Source organism: Pan troglodytes, chromosome 23 (genome assembly GCF_028858775.2).
Source record: "Pan troglodytes isolate AG18354 chromosome 23, NHGRI_mPanTro3-v2.0_pri, whole genome shotgun sequence".
Taxonomy (NCBI): domain Eukaryota; kingdom Metazoa; phylum Chordata; class Mammalia; order Primates; family Hominidae; genus Pan; species Pan troglodytes.
The window spans coordinates 21,268,818-21,290,756 of NC_086016.1; the positions used below are offsets into that span (position 1 = coordinate 21,268,818).

The 21,939-nt window shown below is 44.2% G+C and overlaps 1 protein-coding gene and 1 non-coding gene across 16 annotated transcripts in view; one reads left to right on the forward strand and one right to left on the reverse strand.

Annotated features, from left to right (window-relative positions):
- CLTCL1 (clathrin heavy chain like 1) overlaps positions 1-21,939 on the reverse strand; it is a 113,555-nt gene that overhangs the window by 61,797 nt on the left and 29,819 nt on the right. For all 15 annotated transcript variants that reach the window (XR_010155974.1, XR_010155973.1, XR_010155975.1 and 12 more), the window contains exons 3-4: positions 13,988-14,256; positions 2,932-3,093 (exon numbers count right to left, since the gene is read on the reverse strand). Coding sequence is in view for 11 of the 15 variants with exons in the window: in XM_024352828.3 (XP_024208596.2) it covers positions 2,932-3,093; positions 13,988-14,256 (431 nt within the window). In the remaining 4 variants the exon portion in view is untranslated. The remainder of the gene's footprint in view (positions 1-2,931; positions 3,094-13,987; positions 14,257-21,939) is intronic.
- LOC112206811 (small nucleolar RNA SNORA15) lies at positions 9,993-10,119 on the forward strand. The gene has a single exon (XR_002941281.1). It is a non-coding gene; the product is annotated as a small nucleolar RNA SNORA15 (small nucleolar RNA).

Here is a 21,939-nt window from a genome sequence, read left to right on the forward strand (position 1 = left end):
CTGGGCGGGGGTAAGAATCTGATGAGGGAGCCCATCCCTGCCTTATGAGAACAGCTCCAAGTTCCTGACCTATGCCAGTGCCTTCCCTATAACTTTCTTTTTTTTCTTTTTTTTTTTTTTTTTTAAGATGGAGTCTCGCTCTGTCGCTCAGGCTGGAGTGCAGTGGCGCGATCTCAGCTCATTGAAACCTCTGCCTCCCGGGTTCAAGCGATTCTCGTGCCTCAGCCTCCCAAGTAGCTGAGATTACAGATTACAGATGCATGCCACCACACCCGGCTAAACTTTGTATTTTTAGTAGAGATGGGGTTTCGCTATGTTGGCCAGGCTGGTCTCAAACTCCTGACCCCACCTCGGGTAATCCAACCCCACCTCGGCCTCCCAAAATGCTGGGATTACAGGCACGAGCCACCACGCCCAGCCCCCATAACTTTCATCTAAAGAAAAAATATTATAACTAACACAAGTCCACAACAAAATCCAAAATGAAGGGTAAGAGACACAAAACAAGGGTGGGAGGCTGGGCTTAGAGGACACAGACAAGGGTGTCTATGGAGGGGCAGTCTGGGTTTGCGGTCTGGGTTTGGCCGGGCAGAGAGAGGAGGGAAACACCAAAGGGGCTCAGATAAGGAGGGGAGCAGCACTGAGAGCCGGGCCAATGGGGGAGGCTGAGCGGCAAGCATGTGGGTGCTCCTGTGGGGACAGAAGTCTGTGGATGGGGAATAGAAAAGTCTTGCACTGGGAGCTTTAAGGCAGATAAAAGGTAGTTTAGGAAAATTATCTGGCTAGGCCTATTGGTAAGAAGGCGTGAAGCAGGTCTGAGGACCTAATAAATGGCTATTCTGTAACCCAAATGTGAGGTGAGAAAGGCTTAGTGTACCACAAAAGGGTAAGTCAGATGTGGGACTTGTTAAAGGTCAGACAGTGACGAGAGAATAGAATGGGGCTTGACTGCTATGGGTTCTTGCTCGGGAGCTGAGAAGGGTGACACTGCCAGCAGGAGCAGAGGCACAGAAAGGACACCAGGCTCTCAGGGCAGCAGCAGGAGGAGGTCGGCAGAAAAGAACTGTGTCCAGGCAAGCTCCGCCCCACATGTGGAGACAGCTGGCCAGTCCCAAAAGGACAGGTGAGTCCTGAAAGGAAGGTGCATGCCTGGGCACAGGCGGGGCAGGCACCCTCCCAGGACCCCACACGCACCCTGCAGCCGGGAGGACCGAGTCTGCCACAAGACACAGGGCCGCTCCAGGACAGGTACTGTCAGGAAACCGCATTTCCCAGGCTCTCTGGGTCACAGAAGACCTCCTGGTCCATCTCCAGCTCGGCTGGAGGGGCACGCCCACCAGAAAGCTAGGTGTAGAGAGAACCCCCAGCCCTTTCTCTTCTTGGGGCTGCCGTCTGTGTACAGAGCCCCGCTCTGGGAAGTGCTCTTCTCCACAGGGCACTCTGTGAGGCAGGCTCTGCTCCTCGGAGGGAGGCCTGTCGCTGCCCTGCTGCATCTGTAAAGGAGAGGTGTGCCTCACTCTGAGGGAATATGGGAGCAAGCTCTTTGAGCCACATAACTAAAGTCAGTGTCCTTCATCAGTAACAAGGCTGACACGTGACCCGAGTCCTTTTCCTTCTGGCTCTCAAATGAGGAGGGCATGAAGTATGTTACTCAACAGGAGGCCAAAGTATTCAGTGTATTTCAGATGAGGAAGTTTGTAAAGCCACATTCTAATTGAGAACTCCTCTGCCTTGGGGAATATTTCGGGGCTAACGAACAACCCAAAATTATGGTTTGAGAAAGTGTTTTTCACAAGACGACTGTCTTGAAGCAGCTCTCCAAGTGGCTGAGACCACACTGGCGGAACCCAAGGTCTCCCTGACATCACAAGCTCTTCTGTCTCCTCACCTCTGCCCATGGCAGCCCTGCCGAGCAGCCGCTGGCCATGTCCCTGAGCCTAATAAAACCCACTGGCTCCTGGGCACAGTCTCAATCTCTCTGGAGCCTCCCTGAGGCGCCTCCCAACCACCTGGGAAGAACCATGCTAATGGCAAGGATGGCACCACACTGGTGATTTCACAGTCATCTCCCCAAGAGCAGAAACTGTGCCTCATCTACCTTTTTTTTTTTTTTTTGGAGATGGAGTCTCGCTCTGTCGCCCAGGCTGGAGTGCAGTGGCGTGATCTCGGCTCACTGCAACCTCTGCCTCCTAGGTTCAAGCAATTCTCCTGCCTCAGCCTCCCGAGTAGCTGGGACTACAAGCGCACACAGCCAGGCCCGGCTAATTTTTTATATTTTAATAGAGATGGGGTTTCGCTGTATTGTCCAGGCTGGTGTAGAACTCCTAAGCTCAGGCAATCCACCCGCCTCGGCCTCCCAAACTGCTAGGATTACAGGTGTGAGCTACCGCACCTGGCTGCCTCACTTACCTTTATAGTGCATTTCAGTCTAGTCTGTGTGGAAGGATTTTTTTTTTTTCTTTTGAGACGGAGTCTCACTGTGTAGCCCAAGCAGGAGTGTAGTGGTGCAATCTCGACTCACTGCAACCTCTGCCTTGCAGGTCCCAGTTCAAGCAATTCTCCTACCTCAGCCTCCCAAGTAGCTGGGTTTATAAGAATGCGCCACCATGCCCAGTTAATGTTTGTATTTTTAGTAGAGACGGGGTTTCACCACGTTGGCCAGGCTGTTCTTGAACTCCTGACCTCGTGATCCACCCTCTTCGGCCTCCCAAAGTGTTGGGATTACAGGCGTGAGCCACCGCGCCCAGCCTGAGGATTTTTTAGGGGAATGGGGCCACTTAATCATGTGCATCACGGTGCACAGTTCTCAACACCACCATGAACCTTTTCTCACACAGACATCTGCAGGCCATGCCCAGCCACACACACGCACACCCCTAACACCAGCTCATGACACTTTTCTCAGGGAGAAGACAGTAGAGTGGATCTTACCTTGCCTCCTGTGGGATTACGTACAGCAAAGCAGAAAAGGGTGGCAGGCTTGGCATTCCCCTCCATCTTGAACTCTGCAAAAGCCGCAGCATGGCCTTCTATGGGTTGTGAAACCTTCCTATCCACAGAGTAGAGCTGCATTGCTCCAACCACACGGTTTTGCTAAGAAAAGATATTATGCAATGAAAGGGAGAGAAAAGAGAGGAATATAAAGAAACAATTCTTAAAATATATTTCTAAAATGAAAGTCTCATACATTAGAGGTATACTTCCTCTAATAAAAATTAAATGTATTAGCTATTAAAGGCATGATATCACTGTGAATTTGATGTGGAAAGATGGCAAACACTATGGAAAAAAATAAGACCACAAAAAAGTAAGATGGACAATCCTAATTTGTTAAATATAGTAAGTGTGAGAGCATTTTTTCATGGAAAGTAACTCATGCACTTTGGAGGAAAAACTCTAAAGCATTAATAGTAGTTAAATCGGGGGATGCAATCACAGGTAATTTTGAAAATTGTGTTTTCTGAAATTTCTAAGTAGCAAAAATTGTATTTAATAAAAACCAATAAGGCCAGCACAGTGGCTCACACCTGCAATCCTAGCACCTTGGGAGAATCACTTGAGGCCGAGAGTTCAAGACTAGTCTGGGCAACATAGCAAGACGCCATCTCTACAAAAATATAAGAAAATTAGCTGGTCATGGTGGCATGCGCCTGTTGTCTTAGCTACTCGGGAGGCCAAGGCAGGGGGATTGCTTGGGCCAAGAAGTTTGAGGTTGCAGTGAGCTATGACTGCAGCACTGCACTGCAACCTGGGTGGCAGAGCAAGACTCTGTCTCCAAAAAAACCAAAACCCCCAAACCAATAAGACTAATATCTTTTATAAAACTTAGAACTTGTATTTTCTTTCTTTCTTTCTTTCTTTCTTTTTTGTGATGGAGTCTTGCTCTGTCACCCAGGCTGGAGTGCAGTGGCGCAATCTCGGCTCACTGCAAGCTTCGCCTCCTGGGTTCACGCCATTCTCCTGCCTCAGCCTCCTGAGTAGCTGGGACTATAGGTGCCCGCCACCACGCCTGGCTAATTTTTTGTATTTTTAGTAGAGACGGGGTTTCACCATGTTGGCCAGGATGGTCTCGATATCCTGACATCGTGATCTGCCTGCCTCAGCCTCCCAAAATGCTGGGATTACAGGCTTGAGCCACCATGCCCAGCCAGAACTTATATTTTCTACTAAAGAATTTCAGTACATTTATATCCAACGTCAAATGCTCAAAAAGCTAAGTGAATGGAATACAAAAGGGTCCCAGTTCAAGCTCCTGTAATTAAACATTCAGTCCTCTCTGCTGAGTGAGCTCACATATAGTCGTGGGTAAAATCCTCAGTCTATTCCTCACTCACTCACAACTCCTTAAAATGGGATAACAAAGGCTTCAACTTTGTCTTTAAAAATATTTTCTATTGCACAGATTTCTGTTAACGTTATTAAGCAAAGTACTGACACATGCTACCACATGGATGAACCTTGAAAACATGCTAAGGAAAGAAGCCAGGCATGAAAGGCTGCATATTGTCTGATTCCACCTATGAAATATCCAGAAAAGGAAAATTTATTGAGACAGAAAATAGATTAGTGGTTGCCAAAGGCTGGTAATAGGGAGAAATAAGGAGTAAACCAGCAGATAAGTGGTCTGTATTTTAACAGAAAAATGAGCATGGAAAGGTAAAAATGAGAATCCAAAGACAGGACAAAACTCACCCTCCCCAAGAGACTGTGGGAAGACTTCCAGCAACATGATGATAGCACATTTGAGTCCTAAAGGTACAGATACCTAAACGAAGCCTAAACTGAAGCCAAGATGAAGAGGCAGAGAAGACAGAACAGCCAAGGTGAAGGTGAGAGACCAGACCTTAGGCTACGTGTGTGGCCTTGGGCCGATGTCCTGCTTCTAAGTCTTAGGCACCTGCCAGGCTTACCTTCCCACCTCATGGGGCTGCTGAGTGTTAAGTGTGTCAAATTTTGGTAAAGGCATGTTAAGGACTGTAGCAGGCAAGGATTCAATGAGCAAATGCATTCATTGTGCCAGGCACCATGCTAGGGGCCAGGGATAAGTAAAATATGACACACGTCCTTCTCTCAAGAACAGATGGTAAGAGTTTCCGGCAAGTTACACAAGCAACTGCAATACAGAGTGCTGATTGCTACAGCATGGGAGAGAACAAGATGCCTTATCAGCTCACCAAGATCAGTAAGTCAGGGAGGCATCCCAAAGTGACACCTAAGCTGGAGTAAGAGCTAACCAGGTGACAGGAGCAGAAGTTGTTTCAAACAGAAACAGGCATCTGTATTTGCAAATGCTTAGACAGGGTTGGCAAACTATGGCCCCATGTTCCCCTCTCCCCCGCCTTTTTTTTTTTTTTTGAGACAGAGTCTGGCTCTCTCTCACCCAGGATGGAGTGCAGTGGCGTGACCTCGGCTCACCACAACCTCCACCTCCTGGGTTCAAACGATTCTCCTGCCTCAGCCTCCTGGGTAACTGGGACCACAGGCGCGTGCAAGCATGCCTGGCTAATTTTTGTCTTTTTAATAGAGAGGGGGTTTCAGTATGTTGGCCTGGCTGATCTCAAACTCCTGATCTCATGATCTGTCCACCTTGGCTTCCCAAAGTGCTGGGATTACAGGCGTAAGCCACCACACCTGGCTTCCCCTCCCCTTTTTATGTTGAGGTGACATTCACAAAACAAAATGAACCATTTTAAAGTGTATGATTGAATGGCATTTAGGACACTCGCAATGTGTGGAACCAAAACCTCATCATAGTTCCAAAACATTTTCATCACCCAAAAGAAATTCCTGTGCCCATTAGTCAGTCCCCAGTCCCCTGACCCAAGTCCCCTAGCAGCCACCAATCCTACTTTCTAGCTCCATAGATTTACTGATTCTAAATATTTCATATAAATGGAATAACAATAAAATATGAGGCCTTTTGTGCCTCACTTTTTTCATTTAGTAAGTTTTTGAGGTTTACCTATGTGTAGCATGTATCAGTACTTCATTTTTAGGGTTAAATAATGTCCCACTGTACGGATACACCACAACTTGTTTATCCACTCATTTGCTGGTGAACATTTGGGCTGTTTCTACCTTTTGGTTATTATAAAAAATGCTATTATGAATATCTGTGTAAAAGTTTTTGTGTGGATACATTTTCATTTCTCTTAGGTAGACACCTAACAGTGGAACTGCTGGGTCAAATGGTAATTCTATGTTTAACTTTTTTTTATTTTTTGAGATGGAGTCTCCCTCTGTCATTTAGGCTGGAGTGCAGTGGCGTGATCTCGGCTCACTGCAAGCTCTGCCTCCCAGGTTCACGCAATTCTCCTGCCTCAGCCTCCCAAGTAGCTGGGACTACAGGCGCCTGCCACCACGCCCGGCTAGTTTTTTTGTATTTTTAGTAGAGACAGGGTTTCACCGTGTTAGCCAGGATGGTCTCGATCTCCTGACCTCGTGATCCACCTGCCTTAGCCTCCCAAAGTGCTGGGATTACAGGTGTGAGCCACCACGCCTGGCCTTATGTTTAACTTTTTGAGGAACCACCAAACTGCTTTCCACAGCATCTGAACATTTTTATATTCCTACCACTAATGTAGGAGGGTTCCAATTTCTCCATATCATTGCCAACACTTCTTTTCTTTTCTTTTCTTTTTTTTGAGATGGAGTTTCGCTCTTGTTGCCCAGGCTGGAGTGCAATGGCGCGATCTCGGCTCACTTCAACCTCTGCCTTCCAGGTTCAAGCAATTCTCCTGCCTCAGCCTCCAGAGTAGCTGGGATTAAAGGCATGCACCACCACACCCGGCTAATTTTGTATTTTTAGTAGAGACGGGGTTTCTCCATGTTGGTCAGGCTGGTCTCAAACTCCTGACCTCAGGGCCAACACTTATTTTCTACTTTGTAAAAATTATAACCATTCGAGTGGGTGTAAAGTGGTACTTCATTGTGGTTTTGAATTGCATTTTCCTAATGGCTAATGATGTCAAGCAAGTCCTTTGCCCATTTTTTAACTGGGTTGACTTTTTGTTGTTGAGTTGTAAGTGTTCTTTGTATATCTGGATACTAGACCCTTATCAGATATATGATTTTCAAATATTACATCCCAGGTTGTCTTTTCACTTTATTGGCAATATCCTTTTATGCACAAAAGTTTTTAATTCTGAAGTCCAAATTATCTATTTTTTAATTTTGTTGTTCAGGCTTTTGGTGCTATTATATATCTAAGAATCCATGCCAAATCCAAAGTCATAAAGCTTTCTCCTTATGTTTTCTTCTAAGAGTTTTGTAGTTTTACCTTCTACATCGAGGTTTCAGATCTATTTTGAGTTTATTTTTGTACATGGTGTGAGGCAGGTGACCAACTCCATTCTTTTGCATGTGGATATTTAGTTGTCCCAGCACCATTCCTGAAGAGACTATTGTTTCACCATTGAACAGTCTTGACACTCTCATCAAAAATCAATTGGCCACAGATGTAGGGGTGTATTCCTGGACCTTACATTTTTTTCCATTGGTCTACATGTCTATTCTTATGCCCATGAGGTGTTTTGTTGTTGGTAAATGCATGGGATTTTTTTATTTGTTGTTTTTTAGTTTGTCAGTAAAGCATATACATGTAACTATGATTTATAATTTTTGTTTTATATTCTTCAAATATGATGATTTCTTTGTAAAGAGGCATAATTCCCAAGAGTTTTTATTTTGTTGTTGTTGTTGTCGTTTGTTTTGTTTTGTTTTTGAGGCAGAGTTCCACTCTTGTTGCCCAGGCTGGAGTGCAATGGTGTGATCTCAGCTCACTGCAACCTCTGCATCCTGGGTCCAGGCGATTCTCCCGCCTCAGCCTCCCAAGTAGCTGGGATTACAGGCACATGCCACAACTCTCGGCTAATTTTTGTATTTTTAGTAAAGACGGGGTTTCACCACATTGGCCAGGCTGGTCTCGAACTCCTGACTTCAGGTGATCCTCCTGCCTTGGCCTCCCAAAGTGCTGGGATTAAAGGCGTGAGTCACCGTGCCTGGCCCCCAAGGGTATTTTTAAAAGCTTAATTGAGATATAATTCACATACCATAGAACTTATCTATTTAAAGCAAGCTTGTCCAACATGTGGCCCAGTATAGCCTTGTATGTGGCCCAAACACAAATTCATAAACTTTCTTAAAGCATTATGAACTTTTGGCTGGGCATAGTGGCTCACACCTGTAATCCCAGCACTTTGGGAGGCCGAGGCAGGCAGATCACCTGAGGTCAGGAGTTCGAGACCAGACTGACCAACATGGAGAAACCCCATCACTACTAAAAATACAAAATTAGCCAGGTGTGGTGGTGCATGCCTGTAGTCCCAGTTATTCAGGAAGGCTGAGGCAGTAGAATCGCTTGAACCCAGGAGGCGGAGGTTGCGGTGAGCCAAGACCATGCCACTGCACTCCAGCCTGGGCAACAAGAGCAAAACTCGGTCTCAAAAAAAAAAAAATTATGAATTTTTTTGCAATTTTTGTTTTTAGCTCATCAGCTATTGCTAGTGTATTTTATGTGTGACCCAAGACAATTCTTCTTCCAGTGTGGCCCAGGGGATCCAAAAGATCAGACACCCCTGGTTTAAAGCATACCATCCAATGTTTCTTCGTATACTCAGAGGGCTGTGCAATCATCACTACAACGTAGTTTTAGAACACTTTCATCCTTTGAAAGAAACCCTATTAGCATTCAACCCTCATTCCTATCTCCCACACTCCACCTCCAGTCATAGGCAACTACTTATCTATTTTCTGTGTCTATAGGTCAGACTATCCTGAACATTTCAAATAAATGGAATCATATAGTATGTGGTCTTTTGTGACTGGCATCTTTCACTTAGCTTAATATTTCCAAGGTTCATTCATGATGTATTTTTAGTAGAGATGGGGTTTCGCCATGTTGGCCAGGCTGGTCTTGAAATCCTGACCACAGGGTGATCTGCCTGCCTCAGCCTCCCTCCCAAAGTGCTGGGATTACAGGCATGAGCCACTGTGCCTGGCCCTTCTAAGAGTTTTATAGGTTCAGTTCTTACATTTAGGTCTGATCGATTTTGAGTTTTTTAGTATTATGAGACAGAGGTCCCATTTAATGCTTCTGCATATAAATGTCCAGCACCCCAAAACCTTGTATTGAACAACTCCTCTTTTTTTCACTGAACTGTCTTGGCATCCTTGTCAAAAATCAATTGACCACAAGGGATACAACACTTTGATTAGACTGGAGGAATAAGTTCAAATGATCATGCCTATAATCCCAGCACTCTGGGAGGCCGAAGCGGGCGGATTACTTGAGGTCAGGAGTTTGAGACCATCCTGGCTAACATGGTGAAACCCCGTCTCTACTAAAAATACAAAAATTAGCAGTGCGTGGTGGCACGTGCCTATAATCCCAGCTACTCGGGAAGCTGAGGCAGGAGGATTGCTTGAACCCGGGAGGTGGAGGTTGCAGTGAGCCGAGATTGTGCCACTGCACTCCAGCCTCAGCGACAGAGCAAGACCCTGTCTCAAAAAATAAAAAAAACTAAAATTAAAATTAAGAAATTAAAATTAATGAATTTTTAAAATATATATTTGCACTCTACTGATATTATTTTGATAAAGAGAAATATGTTCATAACTTATTAGAAATAACCTTGAGTAGTTTGAGACCGGCCTGGCCAACACGGTGAAACCCTGTCTCTACTAAAAACACAAAAAAAATTAGCCAGGCATGGTGGTGCACATCTATAATCCCAGCTACCTGGAAGGCTGAGATAGGAGAATCAATTGAACCCAGGAGGTGGAGGTTGCAGTGAGCCGAGATCGCACCATTGCACTCCAGCCTGGACAACAGAGCAAGGCTCTGTCTCAAAAGAAAAGAAAAAAAAAGAAATAACCTTGAGTAAATTTAAATTTATTTCTAAGTTGATGGTATGGCTAGGTTTTGATAATTTTTATTTGGTTTCCCTTCCCTTTAATCAGAAAATTAACTTTCATACCCTGTTCACAAACCATCAAAGCTGATTTTGAAACTTAAAAAAAAAATCGCCAGGTACCATGCAAAAGCAATCTTCCCTTTAGAATGACTGATGGTATGCTAAGGTTTTTCGTGGCATATTATTATTAAAGGTGAATACAAATAAATGGGCCGGGCGTGGTGGCTCACACCTGTAATCCCAGAACTTTGGGAGGCTGAGGTGGGCAGATCACTTGAGGTCAGGAGTTCAAGACCAGCCTGGCCAACATGGTGAAACACTGTCTCTACTAAAAACGCAAAAATTAGCTGGGCATAGTGGCACACACCTGTAGTCCCAGCTACTCGGGTGGCTGAGGCAGGAGAATCACTTGAATCTGGAAGGTGGAGGTTGCAGTGAGCTGAGTTCGCGCCACTGCACTCCAGCCTGGGTGACAGAGCGAGACTCTGTCTCAGAAAAACAAAAAAAGAAAAGAAAGGAAAACAAAACCTGTTTTTTGGGCACATCACTTTTCTGGGACTCATTTGTTCTTTTTTTTTTTTTTTTTTTTTTTTTTAATTTTAGAGACAGGGTCTTGTTCTATTGCCCAGGCTGGAATGCAAAGACATGATCATGGCTCACTGTAACCTTGAACTCCTGGGCTCAAGCAATTCTCCTGCCTGAGCCTCCCACGTAGCCAGGACTATAGGTGCATGCCACCACACCAAGCTAATTTGTTTGTCATCTATTCTTAAGTTAGTACCACATTCTATTTTTTTAACTTTTTTAAATTTTTTTTTAGACAAGGTCTCACTCTGTCACCCAGGCTGGAGTGTAGTGGTGCAATCTCAGTTCACTGTAACCTCCACCTCCCAGGCTCAAGCAATTCTCCCACCTCAGCCTCCAGAGTAGCTGGAACTACAGGTGCATGCCATCATGCCTGGCTAGTTTTTGCATTTTTTGTAAAAAATGGGTTTTGCCATGTTGCCTAGGCTGGTCTCGAACTCCTGGGCTCAGGTTATCCACCTTCCTCAACCTCCCAAAGTGCTAGGATTACAGGCATGAGTCACTGAGCCCAGCTAGTACCACATTCTGGATCACTGTAGGTTTGTGGCAAGTTTTAAAATTGGGAAGTATAAGTACTCCAACTTTTTGTTTATTTGTTTTATGGTTGTTTTGGCTATTCTGGGTTCCTTGCAATTCCACATAAATTTTAGGATCATCTTGTCAATTTCTACAAAGAAGCTAGCTGGTATTCCAATAGAGATTATGTTGAATTTGTAGACCAATTTGAGGAGTACTTCCATCCTAAAAGTATTAAATCTTCGAGTCCATGAACATGCGATATTTTTCGATTTAGATCTTCTTTAATTACTTCCAAACATGTTTTGTAGTTTTCAGAATGTAACTTTTGCACTTTTTAAATTAAATTTACCTCTAAGTATTTTATTCTTTTTGATGTTATTATTAATGAGATTGCTTTCCTGATTTCATTTTTGGATTGTTCGTTGCAAATGTTTAGGAACACTATTGATGTTTGCATACTGATATTGTATTCTGTAACCTTGTTCAATTTGTTTATTAGTTCTAATAGTTTTTTACTAGATTCCTTAGGATTTCCATATACAAGCTTATGTCATCTGCAAATAGAGACAGCTTTAATTCTTCCATTTAAATCTAGATGCCTTTTTGTTTTGTTTTGTTTCTGAGACGGAGTCTCGCTCTTTTGCTCAGGCCGGACTGCGGTGGTGCTATCTCGGTCACTGCAAGCTCCGCCTCCCGGGTTCATGCCATTCTCCTGCCTCAGCCTCCCGAGTAGCTGGGACTACAGGCGCCCGCCACCGTGCCCGGCTAATTTTTTGTATTTTTGGTAGAGACGGGGTTTCACCGTGTTAGCCAGGATGGTCTCAATCTCCTGACCTCGTGATCCGCCCGCCTCGGCCTCCCAAAGTGCTGGGATTACAGGCGTGAGCCACCGTGCCCAGCCTAAATCTAGATGCCTTTTATGTTTTTCTCACCTAATTGCCCTGGCTAGAATCTCTAGTCCAAAGCTGAACAGAAGTAGCAAGAGAAGACATCCTTGTCTTGTTTCTGATCCTTGGGGGAAAGCTTTCAGTTTTTCGACATGAAGTAAGATGTTAGTTGTATTTGTTGTAGACGCCCTTTATCAGGGTGAGTAAGCCAAAGTCTTAGGTCTTGTCTCCCCTGTATATCTGCAATGCCACTGCCTTCATCTAGTCACACATGCTTCATATCTTCTGGGGGTTGCAGAAATGGAACAGAGCGTTCCAGAAATGGAAGTACTCCTTCCCTGTTTGTGTATTCTTAACCTTTCTCATACATGTCTCTATTCCAGAACAGACTACATGGTTTTGTTCCTGTATCTGCCTTTCAACTAGTCTCCTGGCCTCCGGTCTTCATGGTGGTCCATCTTCAACATCAATGATAGCATTTTTTCAATTCCACTATGCTGCTAAGAAGGAAAATTAATTACATCACTCTCACTCAAAACCTGCTACATAATTCCCATTGTCTGCAGTCTGGCCCCCAATCATCTCTCTAAGTCTTGCCCCTCTAGCTACCTAATATGCTTACCTATAGGTATCATCCACGGTGGGTGACCCCAGACTCCCAGAAAGAGCCATTCTCCTCCATTCTGTGCCTTTGCATACACTGTGTCCTTCCAAAGTGCACTTTAATAGCTAGCAAAATGCAGCTTAGATCCCCTGTGTTGCAGGCTGTCTTGACTTAAGCTGCTCTCTCATGGCTCCCACAGTATTCTCTTCAAACATGTGACAGTTCTTTAATTACTAGAATTGTGCAGATACACCTTCCCCACTAGGCTATAGACAAATCATTCACTGGTCATCAGGATTGAATGATGAAGATCTATGTCCCAAGTGCAAACATCCTGTAGTCCTCAAGTATCTGGTGACTGAATTAGCCACCAGGAATGAAAAAAGGGGACGGGCGCGGTGGCTCACGCCTGCAATCCCAGCACTTTGGGAGGCCAAGGCGGGCGGATCACGAGGTCAGGAGATCAAGGCCATCCTGGCTAACACGGAGAAACCCCATCTCTACTAAAAATACAAAAAATTAGCCAGGCATGGTGGTGGGCGCCTGTAGTCCCAGCTACTGGGGAGGCTGAGGCAGGAGAATGGCATGAACCGAGGAGGCAGAGCTTGCAGTGAGCAGAGATCGCGCCACTGCACTCCAGCTTGGGTGACAGAGTAAGACTCTGTCTCAAAAAAAAAAAAAAAAAAAAAAGGGAGGACAGAAAGATACTGCTTTCAGTATAATAGAATATGAGTTAGTAACATTCCAGTAAGTCCTTAAAATACAGTCTAAGAACTACTTCTTTTTTTTCCCATAAAATTAAATGCTTTTTAGTGTTTCAAATAAGCAGCATTTACACAGAAGCAGCTCTATGTTAACCATCTAGATGCTGGGACTTTGATACAATACCTACAGTGCAGACACACGGGGGCCAGAGATGCCAGGAAGGCCAGAGATGCCAGGAAGGCCGCGTTGTGTGTGGGCCGTGGCCCTCTCTCGTCTTCCCGAAGGACTACTTCTTATAAACCTATGGGTTCCAAATTACTCTACAAAATTCCTCAACAACCTCTCAAAACAGTGCTAGAAATAGTTTATACAATGAACATCAGTAACCTGAAGGAATGCAGTAGTAGTTAATAGGCCAAAGGTAAATTAAGATTATTTGATCCAAGTTCAGATTTCTTTGTAATCTCTATTTCTCTCAGTTCCAGGCCTACTTTTGCCTTATACCTATAACCAACTTCTTTTTTTTTTTTTTTGAGACAGGGTCTTGCTCTGTTGCCCAGGCTGGAGTGCAGTGGCGCAATCTTGGCTCACTGCAACCTCAAACCCCTGACCTCAAGAGATCCGCCCGCCTCGGCCTCCCAAAGTGCTGGGATTACAGGCATGAGCCACTGCACCTGGCCCTATAACCAACTTCTAATGATTTAACCACTCCATTCTAATATTGGGCTTTGAAGTTACATCAGACCAGCCCCTAAAGGCAGCTCAAGGCTTACCTGAGCCGAGATGCCTACGAGCAGCAGCCACTTCTGGTACTCATCAGTCCGGTAGTGAATCACCTGGCAGCCCGCCAGACTGGTATGTCTATCAAACATCTTCATGGGCTGGGAGTCACCTTCCATGCTCCAGTGGTAGACCGCGGTCTCGGTCACCAAGGCAACAGTGTTCACAGAAACCCATTTCCAGAAAATCACTTCTTCTGCCATAGTATGAGCCTTCATTTTACTCTTCATCTCAATATTAAAGATCTGAAGTGTCTTCCCAGCTAGTATTTGATATAATAGAGATTAGAGAAAGACAAATTAAAAATCTGAAAGACAAATTCATATACTCTGAATTCTTTTAATATTACTTTAGGTTGTACTGCTAATCTGATTAACAGGGTCTGAAAGATGCTGCCAGAGTAGTAATTAAGCATACCTTAATGTCTAAATATTGAGAAGAGCCTGTATGCATTAAATTCTTCTTCAGAGGAATGTAAAAGTATGTAACTATTCATAGAAATATGTGAATAACAATGAGAAATTAGTTCTACTGAAGCAAGCCTCTCTTTTAGATTGGTTTCTTCTAGTTTTAAAATACTTTTCTGGATAACTCAGCAAAAACGTAAGACACCCCTTCTCTGTGTGGTCTCCAATTTTCAAGAAAGACTACAACTATCCCTTCACATTAAACCAACTTCTCCAAATTTGTCTTAAATTCTAGACCAATGCTGACAAATGGAATTTTCTACAATGTTGGATATATTCTATATTTGTATCCATCACAGCAGATAATAGCTATATGTGGCTACTAAGCACTTAAGATGTATCTAGCAAGATATTTCAGGAACTGAATTTATACTTTTATTTAACTTTAATTAATTTAAATGTTAAACAGCCCCATGTAGCTAATGTCCAATAGGGCAGTACAATTCTAGACAAAATATTTGGCATCCATTCTCTGGCAAGGATCCATATTGTTTCTACATGTAGCAACGAACTAAATTTTGATTTTGGAATTATACAAAATTTAGACCTAACATAAAATATTAAAATATTGCTTCCCACAAAGATTGGGAACAAGGCAAGGATTATTTCTCTGACCACTTGTTTTGATACTGAGAATAACATAGCTGGTGTGATAAGGCAAGAAAAATAAAAGGCATAAAGATCAAAAAAGGAAGTAAAGCTGTCTTAACTCACAGACAACATAATTATTTACAAAGAAAATCCTGCAGAATCTACAAATCTACAAAACAACTATTAGAATTAATAGATGACTACAGGAGTGCAGCAAGATGCAAAGACAACCTACAAAAATTTCAATTGGGCTGGGCACAGTGGCTCACACCTGTATTCCCAACACTTTGGGAGGCTGAGGCTGGTGGATCTCTTGAGGTCAGGAGTTTGAGACCAGTCTGGTCAACATGGTGAAACCCCATCTCTACCAAAAATACAAAAATTAGCCGGGCTTGGTGGCAGTCGCCTGTAATTCCAGCTACTTGAGAGGCTGAGGCAGGAGAATCGCTTGAACCCAGGAGGCAGAGGTTGCAGTGAGCCAAGATGATGCCACTGCACTCCAGCCTGGGTGACAAAGTGAAAACAGGTCTCAAAAAAAATCAACTGAATTTTGAGATACTAGCAGCAAACAATTTGGAAATATAAAAAAGAATTCAGGCCGGGCATGGTGGCTCACGCCTGTAATCCCAGCACTTTGGGAAGCTGAGGCAGGCAGATTACCGGAGGTCAGGAGTTCAAGAACAGCCTGGCCAACATGGTGAAACCCCGTCTCTACTAAAAATACGAAAATTAGCCGGGCATGGTGGCACACTCCTGTAATCCCAGCTACTCGGGAGGCTGAGGCAGGAGAATTGCTTGAGCCTGGGAGGCGGAGGTTGCAGTGAGCCAAGAGTGTGCCACTGCACTCTAGCCTGACTGACAGAGTAAGACTCTGTCTCAAAAAAAAAAAAAAAAAAATTCATACCACCACCCAAAACATAGCATTTTGGAGTAAATTTAACAAAGGGTAAGGAAAGTCTCTACACTATAAAATATTCCTGAAAGAAAGTAAAGGCTTAAATAAAAGAAGGGGCATACCATGTTCATGGATCAGAACACTTAAAATTGCCAAGATGTCATTTCCCCATAAATTACGTACAGGTTCAATGCAATCCCAATCAAAATCCCAGAATCCTTTTCCTTCTTTCTTTCTTTCTTTTTTATAGATACAGGGCCTCACTTTGTCACCCAGGCTGGAGTACAGTGGAGCAATCATAGCTCATTGCAACCTCAAATTCCTGGGCTCAAGTGATCCTCCTGCCTCAGCCTCCCAAGTAGTTGGGACTATAGGCATGCACTGCCACACTCAGCTAATTTTTCTTTTTTTTTTTCTTTTTCTTTTTCTTTTATCTTTTTTTTTTTTTTTTTTTTTTGAGACACAGTCTCTCTCTGTTGCCCAGGCTGGAGTGCAGTGGCATCATCTCAGCTCAATGCAGCCTCCACCTCCCAGGTTCAAGTGATTCTCCTGCCTCAGCCCCCCGAGTATCAGGGATTACAGGCACATGCCATCACGCCCACCTAATTTTTGCATTTTTTTGTAGAGATGGGGTTTCACCATGTTGGCCAAGCGGGTCTCAAACTCTTGACCTCAAGTGAGTCGCCTGCCTCAGCCTCCCAAAGTGCTGGGATTATAGGCGCGAGCCACCATGCTCAGTCTAATTTTTAATTTTTTTTTTTTTTTTAGAGACTAGGTCTTGCTATGCTGCCCAGGCTGGTCTCAAACTCCTGGCCTCATGCAATCCTTCCATCTCAGCCTGTCGAAGTGCTGGGATAACAGGTGTGAGCCACCACCCTGGCCCAGCATCTTTTGTTTGTTTGGTGGAAAATAAAATGATGCTATAATGAATATGGAAATGCAGAGGACAAAGAATAGACATAACAAATTTGGAAAAGAGCAAAGCTGGAAGACTTACAATACCTAATGTTGAGATGTACTATAAAGCTATTAATAAAACCTATGTTATTGTCATAAGACACATAGATCAATGAAACAGAAGAAAGTCTAGAAACAGCTGCATGCACTGATTTGATAAAAGTGCCTCAAAAAACTCAATAGGCCCAAACACATTTTTTATAAAAATAGAAAAATCCATTCTAAAATGTATATGGAACCTCAAAGGACCTCAAATAGCCAAAATAATCTTGATAAAGATGAACAAGATTGGATGATCTCACACTTCCTGAATTTAAACCTCATTACAAAGTTAAAGTAAGCAAATGTATGGTAACAGCATAGAAACACAGACACCAGTGGAATATAAGAGAGAACTCAAAAATGAACCTTCACATATATGATCAAATGATCTTTGACAAGGGTACTAAGACCATTCAATGAGAAAAAAGAATACTCTTTTCAGCAAATAATACTGGGAAAACTGGGTCCACAAAATAATAAAATTGGACCCTTACCTTATACCATATACAAAAAGTAACTCAAAATGGATTAAAGACCTAAACATAAAAACTAAAATCACAGGCAGAACCTGAGTCCTGTTCTCTCACTTTCCTCCCCAGACAGCATGAGTTTCACCACTCACTCCACTACCTTCTCTACTAACTACCAGTCCCTGGGATCCGTCCAGCCGCCCAGCTACAGTACCCGGTTGATCAGCAGTCCAGCCGGCATCTATGCAGATGTAAGGGATTTGGGCTCCCAGATCTCTGTGTCCTGCTCCACCAGTTTCCAGGGTGGCTTGGGGTCCAGGGCCCTGGCCACTGGGATGGCCAGGGGTCTGGCAGGAATAGGGGGCATCTAGAATGAGAAGGAGACCATGCAAAGCCTGAACAACCACCTGGCCTCCTACCTGGACAGAGTGAGGAGCCTGGAGACTGAGAATTAGAGGCTGGAGAGCAAAAACCGGAAGCACCTGGAGAAGAAGAGACCCCAGGTCAGAGACTGGGCCATTGATGGCTCAGATCTTTGCAAATTCTGTGGACAATGCCTTCATCGTTCTGCACACTGACAATGCCCATCTTGCTGCTGCTGACTTTAGAGTCAAGTATGAGACAGAGCTGGCCATGCACCAGTCTGTGAGGAGCGACATCCATGGGCTCTGCAAGGTCACTGATGACACCAGTGTCACTGGGCTGTAGATGAAGACAAAGATTGAGACTCTCAAGGAGAAGCTGCTCTTCATGAAGAACCATGAAGAGGGACTAAAAGGCCTACAAGCCCGTATTACTAGCTTTGGGTTGACTGTGGAGGCAGATGTCCAAATATCAGGACCTTGGCAAGATCATGGCAGATATCTGGGCCCAATATGACAAGCTGGCTCAGAAGAACCTAGAGAAGCTGGACAGGTATTGATCCCAGCAGATTGAGGAGAGCACCACAGTGGTCATCACGCAGTCCACCGAGATCAGAGCTGCTGAGATAACACTCACAGAGCTGAGATGTCCAGTCCAGTCCTTGGAGATTGGCCTGGACTTGATGAGAAATCTGAAGATCAGCTTGGAGAACAGCTTAAGGGAGGTGGAGGCCTGCTATACCATGCAGATGGAGCAGCTCAACAGGGTCCTACTGTACCTGGAGTTGGAGCTGGCACAGACCTGGGCAGAGGGACAGCGCCAGGCCCAGGAGTACGAGGCCTGGAACATCCAGGTCAATCTGGAGGCTGAGATCACCACCTACCGCCGCCTGCTGGAAGATGGGGAGGACTTCAATCTTGGTGAGGCCCTAGACAGCAGCAACTCCATGCAAACCATCCAAAAGACCACCACCTGCAGGATAGTGGACGGCAAAGTGGTGTTTGAGACCAACGACACCAAAATTCTGAGGAATTGAGCCAGCAGAAGCAGGGTACCCTTTGGGGAGCAGGAGGCCAGTAAAAAGTTCACAGGTTAAAAAAAAACCCAACAATTAAAATCATAAAATGTTTAGAGAAAACATAGGGGAAAAGCTTGATGACATTGGATCTTGCAATCATTTTTTTGGATATGACAATAAAAGAAAAAAATGAATTGGACAGCATCAGAGGTCACAAAAGAGAGAAAAGGCAACCCACAGAATAAGAGAAAATATAGGCATACCTCACTTTATTACACTTTGTTTTATTGTGTCTTGCAGATATTGCACTTGTTTTGTTGTTTTGTTTTGTTTGAGACAGCGTTTCGCTCTTGTTGCCCCGGCTGGAGTGCAATGGCATGATCTTGGCTCACTGCCACCTCTGCCTCTCAGGTTCAAGAGATTCTCCTGCCTCAGCCTCTGTAGTAGTTGGGATTACAGGTGCCCACCACCATGCCCAACTAATTTTTGTATTTTTAGTAGAGACGGGGTTTCACCATGTTGGCCAGGCTGGTCTCGAACTCCTGACCTCAGGTGATCTGCCCGCCTCGGCCTCCCAAAGTGCTGGGATTACAGGCGTTTTTTTTTGTTTTGTGAACAACAACAACAAAAAAATCAAAGGTTTGCGGCAATCTTCCATCAAGCAAGTCTATTGGTATCATTTTTCCAACAGCATGTGCTCACTTCCTGTCTCTGGGTCACACTTTGGTAATTCTCATGATATTTCAAACTTTTTCATTATTATATTTGTTATACTGCTCTGTGATCGGTGATCTTTCATGTTATTACAGTAATTGTTTTGTGTCACCATGAACCACACACATATAAGATAGTGGACTTAATAAATGTGTGTGTTCTAACTGCTCCACTCACTGGCCATGCCCTAGTCCCTCTTCCTCTCTTCAGGCCTCCTTATTCCCTGAGACACAACAATATTGAAATTAGGCCATTTAACAACCTTAACAACCTTCCTTGCTAAGGAAAGTGAAAGTGAAAGGAAGAGTCCTACGCCTCTCACTTTAAGTCAAAAGTTAGGAATGATTAGGCTTTGTGAGGAAGGCATGTCAAAAGCCAAGGCAGACTGAAGGTTAGGTCTCTTGCACCAGTTAGCCAACTTGTGAACACAAAGGAAAAGTTATTTAAGGAAATTAAAAGTGCTATTTCAGTGAACACATTAGTGATAAGAAAACAAACAGCCTTATTGCTGATATGGAGAAAGTTGTAGTGGCCTGGATAGAAGATGTAAGCAGCCAGAACAATCCCTTAAGCCAAAGCCTAATCCACAGCAAGGCCCTAACTCTCTGCAATTCCATGAAGGCTGAGAGAGGTGAAGAAGTTGCAGAAGTCTGAAGCTAGCAGAGGTTGATTCATGAGGTTTAATGAAAGAAGCCATCTCCATAGCATAAAACGGCAAGGTGAAGCAGCAAGTTCTGATGCAGAAGCTGTGTCAAGTTCTCCAGAAGACGTAGCTAAGATCATTGATGAACAAATTTTCAATGGAGAAGAAACAACCTCCTACTGGAAAAAGATGCCATTTAGGACTCAAGCAAGAGAGAAGTCAATGCCTGGCTTCAAAGCTTCAGAAGACAGGTTAACTCTCTTGTTAGGGGATAATGCAGCTGGTAACTTTAAATGGAAGGAATGCTCACCGACCACTCCAAAAATCCTAAGGCCCTTAAGAATTATGCTAAATTGACTGGGCGCAGTGGCTCACACCTGTAATCCCAGCACTTTGGGAGGCCGAGGCAGGCAGATCACTTGAGGTCAGGAGTTCGAGATCAGCCTGACCAACGTGGAAAGAAACCCCGTCTCTACTAAAAATACAAAAAATTAGCCGGGCATGGTGGTGCATGCCTGTAATTCCAGCTACTTGGGAGGCTGAGGCAGGAGAATCCCTTGAACTCGGGAGGTGGAGGTTGCGGTGAGCCAATATCGTGCCACTGCACTCCAGCCTGGGCAACAAGAGTGAAACTCTGTCTCAAAAAAAAAAAAAAAAAAAAAAAGAATTATGCTAAATCTCCTCTGCCTGTGTTCTATGAATGGAAAAACAAGAGTCGTGATGATAGTACATCTGTTTACAGCATGATTTACTGAATATTTAAAACTCACTGTTCAGATCTACTGATCAGAAAAAAAAAAGGTTCCTTTCAAAAGATTACTGCTCTTTGACAATGCACCTGGTCACCTAAGAGCTCTGACGGAGATATACAAGGAGATGAAAGCTGTTTTCATGCCTGCTAACACATCAATTCTGCAATCCGTGGATCAAAGAGTAATTTCACCTTTCAAGTCTTATTATTTAAGAAATGCATTTTTTTTTTTTTTTGAGACGGAGTCTTTGCTCTGTTGCCCAGGCTGGAGTGCAGTGGCGTAATCTCGGCTCACTGCAAGCTCCGCCTCCCGGGTTCACGCCATTCTCCTGCCTCAGCCTCCCCAGTAGCTGGGACTACAGGCGCCCAACCATGCCCAGCTAATGTCTTGTATTTTTAATATAGAAGGGGTTTCACCGTGTTAGCCAGGATGGTCTCGATCTCCTGACCTTGTGATCCACCCGCCTCAGCCTCCCACAGTGCTGGGATTACAGGCGGGAGCCACTGTGCCCAGCCTAAGAAATACATTTTTAAAGGCTACAGCTGCCATAAATATGTCTCCTTTGATGGATCTAGGCGAAGTAAATTGATAACCTCCTGGAAAGGATTCACCATTCTAGATGCAACTAAGAACATTCGTGATTCACGAGAGGAGATCAAAATATCAATATTAACAGGAATTTGGAAGAAGCGTATTCCAACCCTCATGAATGACTTTGTGAGGTTCAGGACTTCAGTGGAGGAAGTCATTGCAGATGTGGTAGAAACAGCAAGAGAATTAGAAGTGGAGCCTGAAGATGGGACTGAATTGTTGCAATCTCAGGATCAAACTTGAACAGATGAGGGCTGCTTCTTAGGGATGACCAAAGAAAGGGGTTTCTTCCAATGGAATCTACTCCCAGTGAAGATGCTGTGAACACTGTTGAAATGACTACAAGAATTTAGAACAGTACATAAACTTACCTGATAAAGCAGCACCAGAGTTTGAAAGGACTGACTCCAATTCTGGAAGAAGTCTACTGTGGGTAAAATGT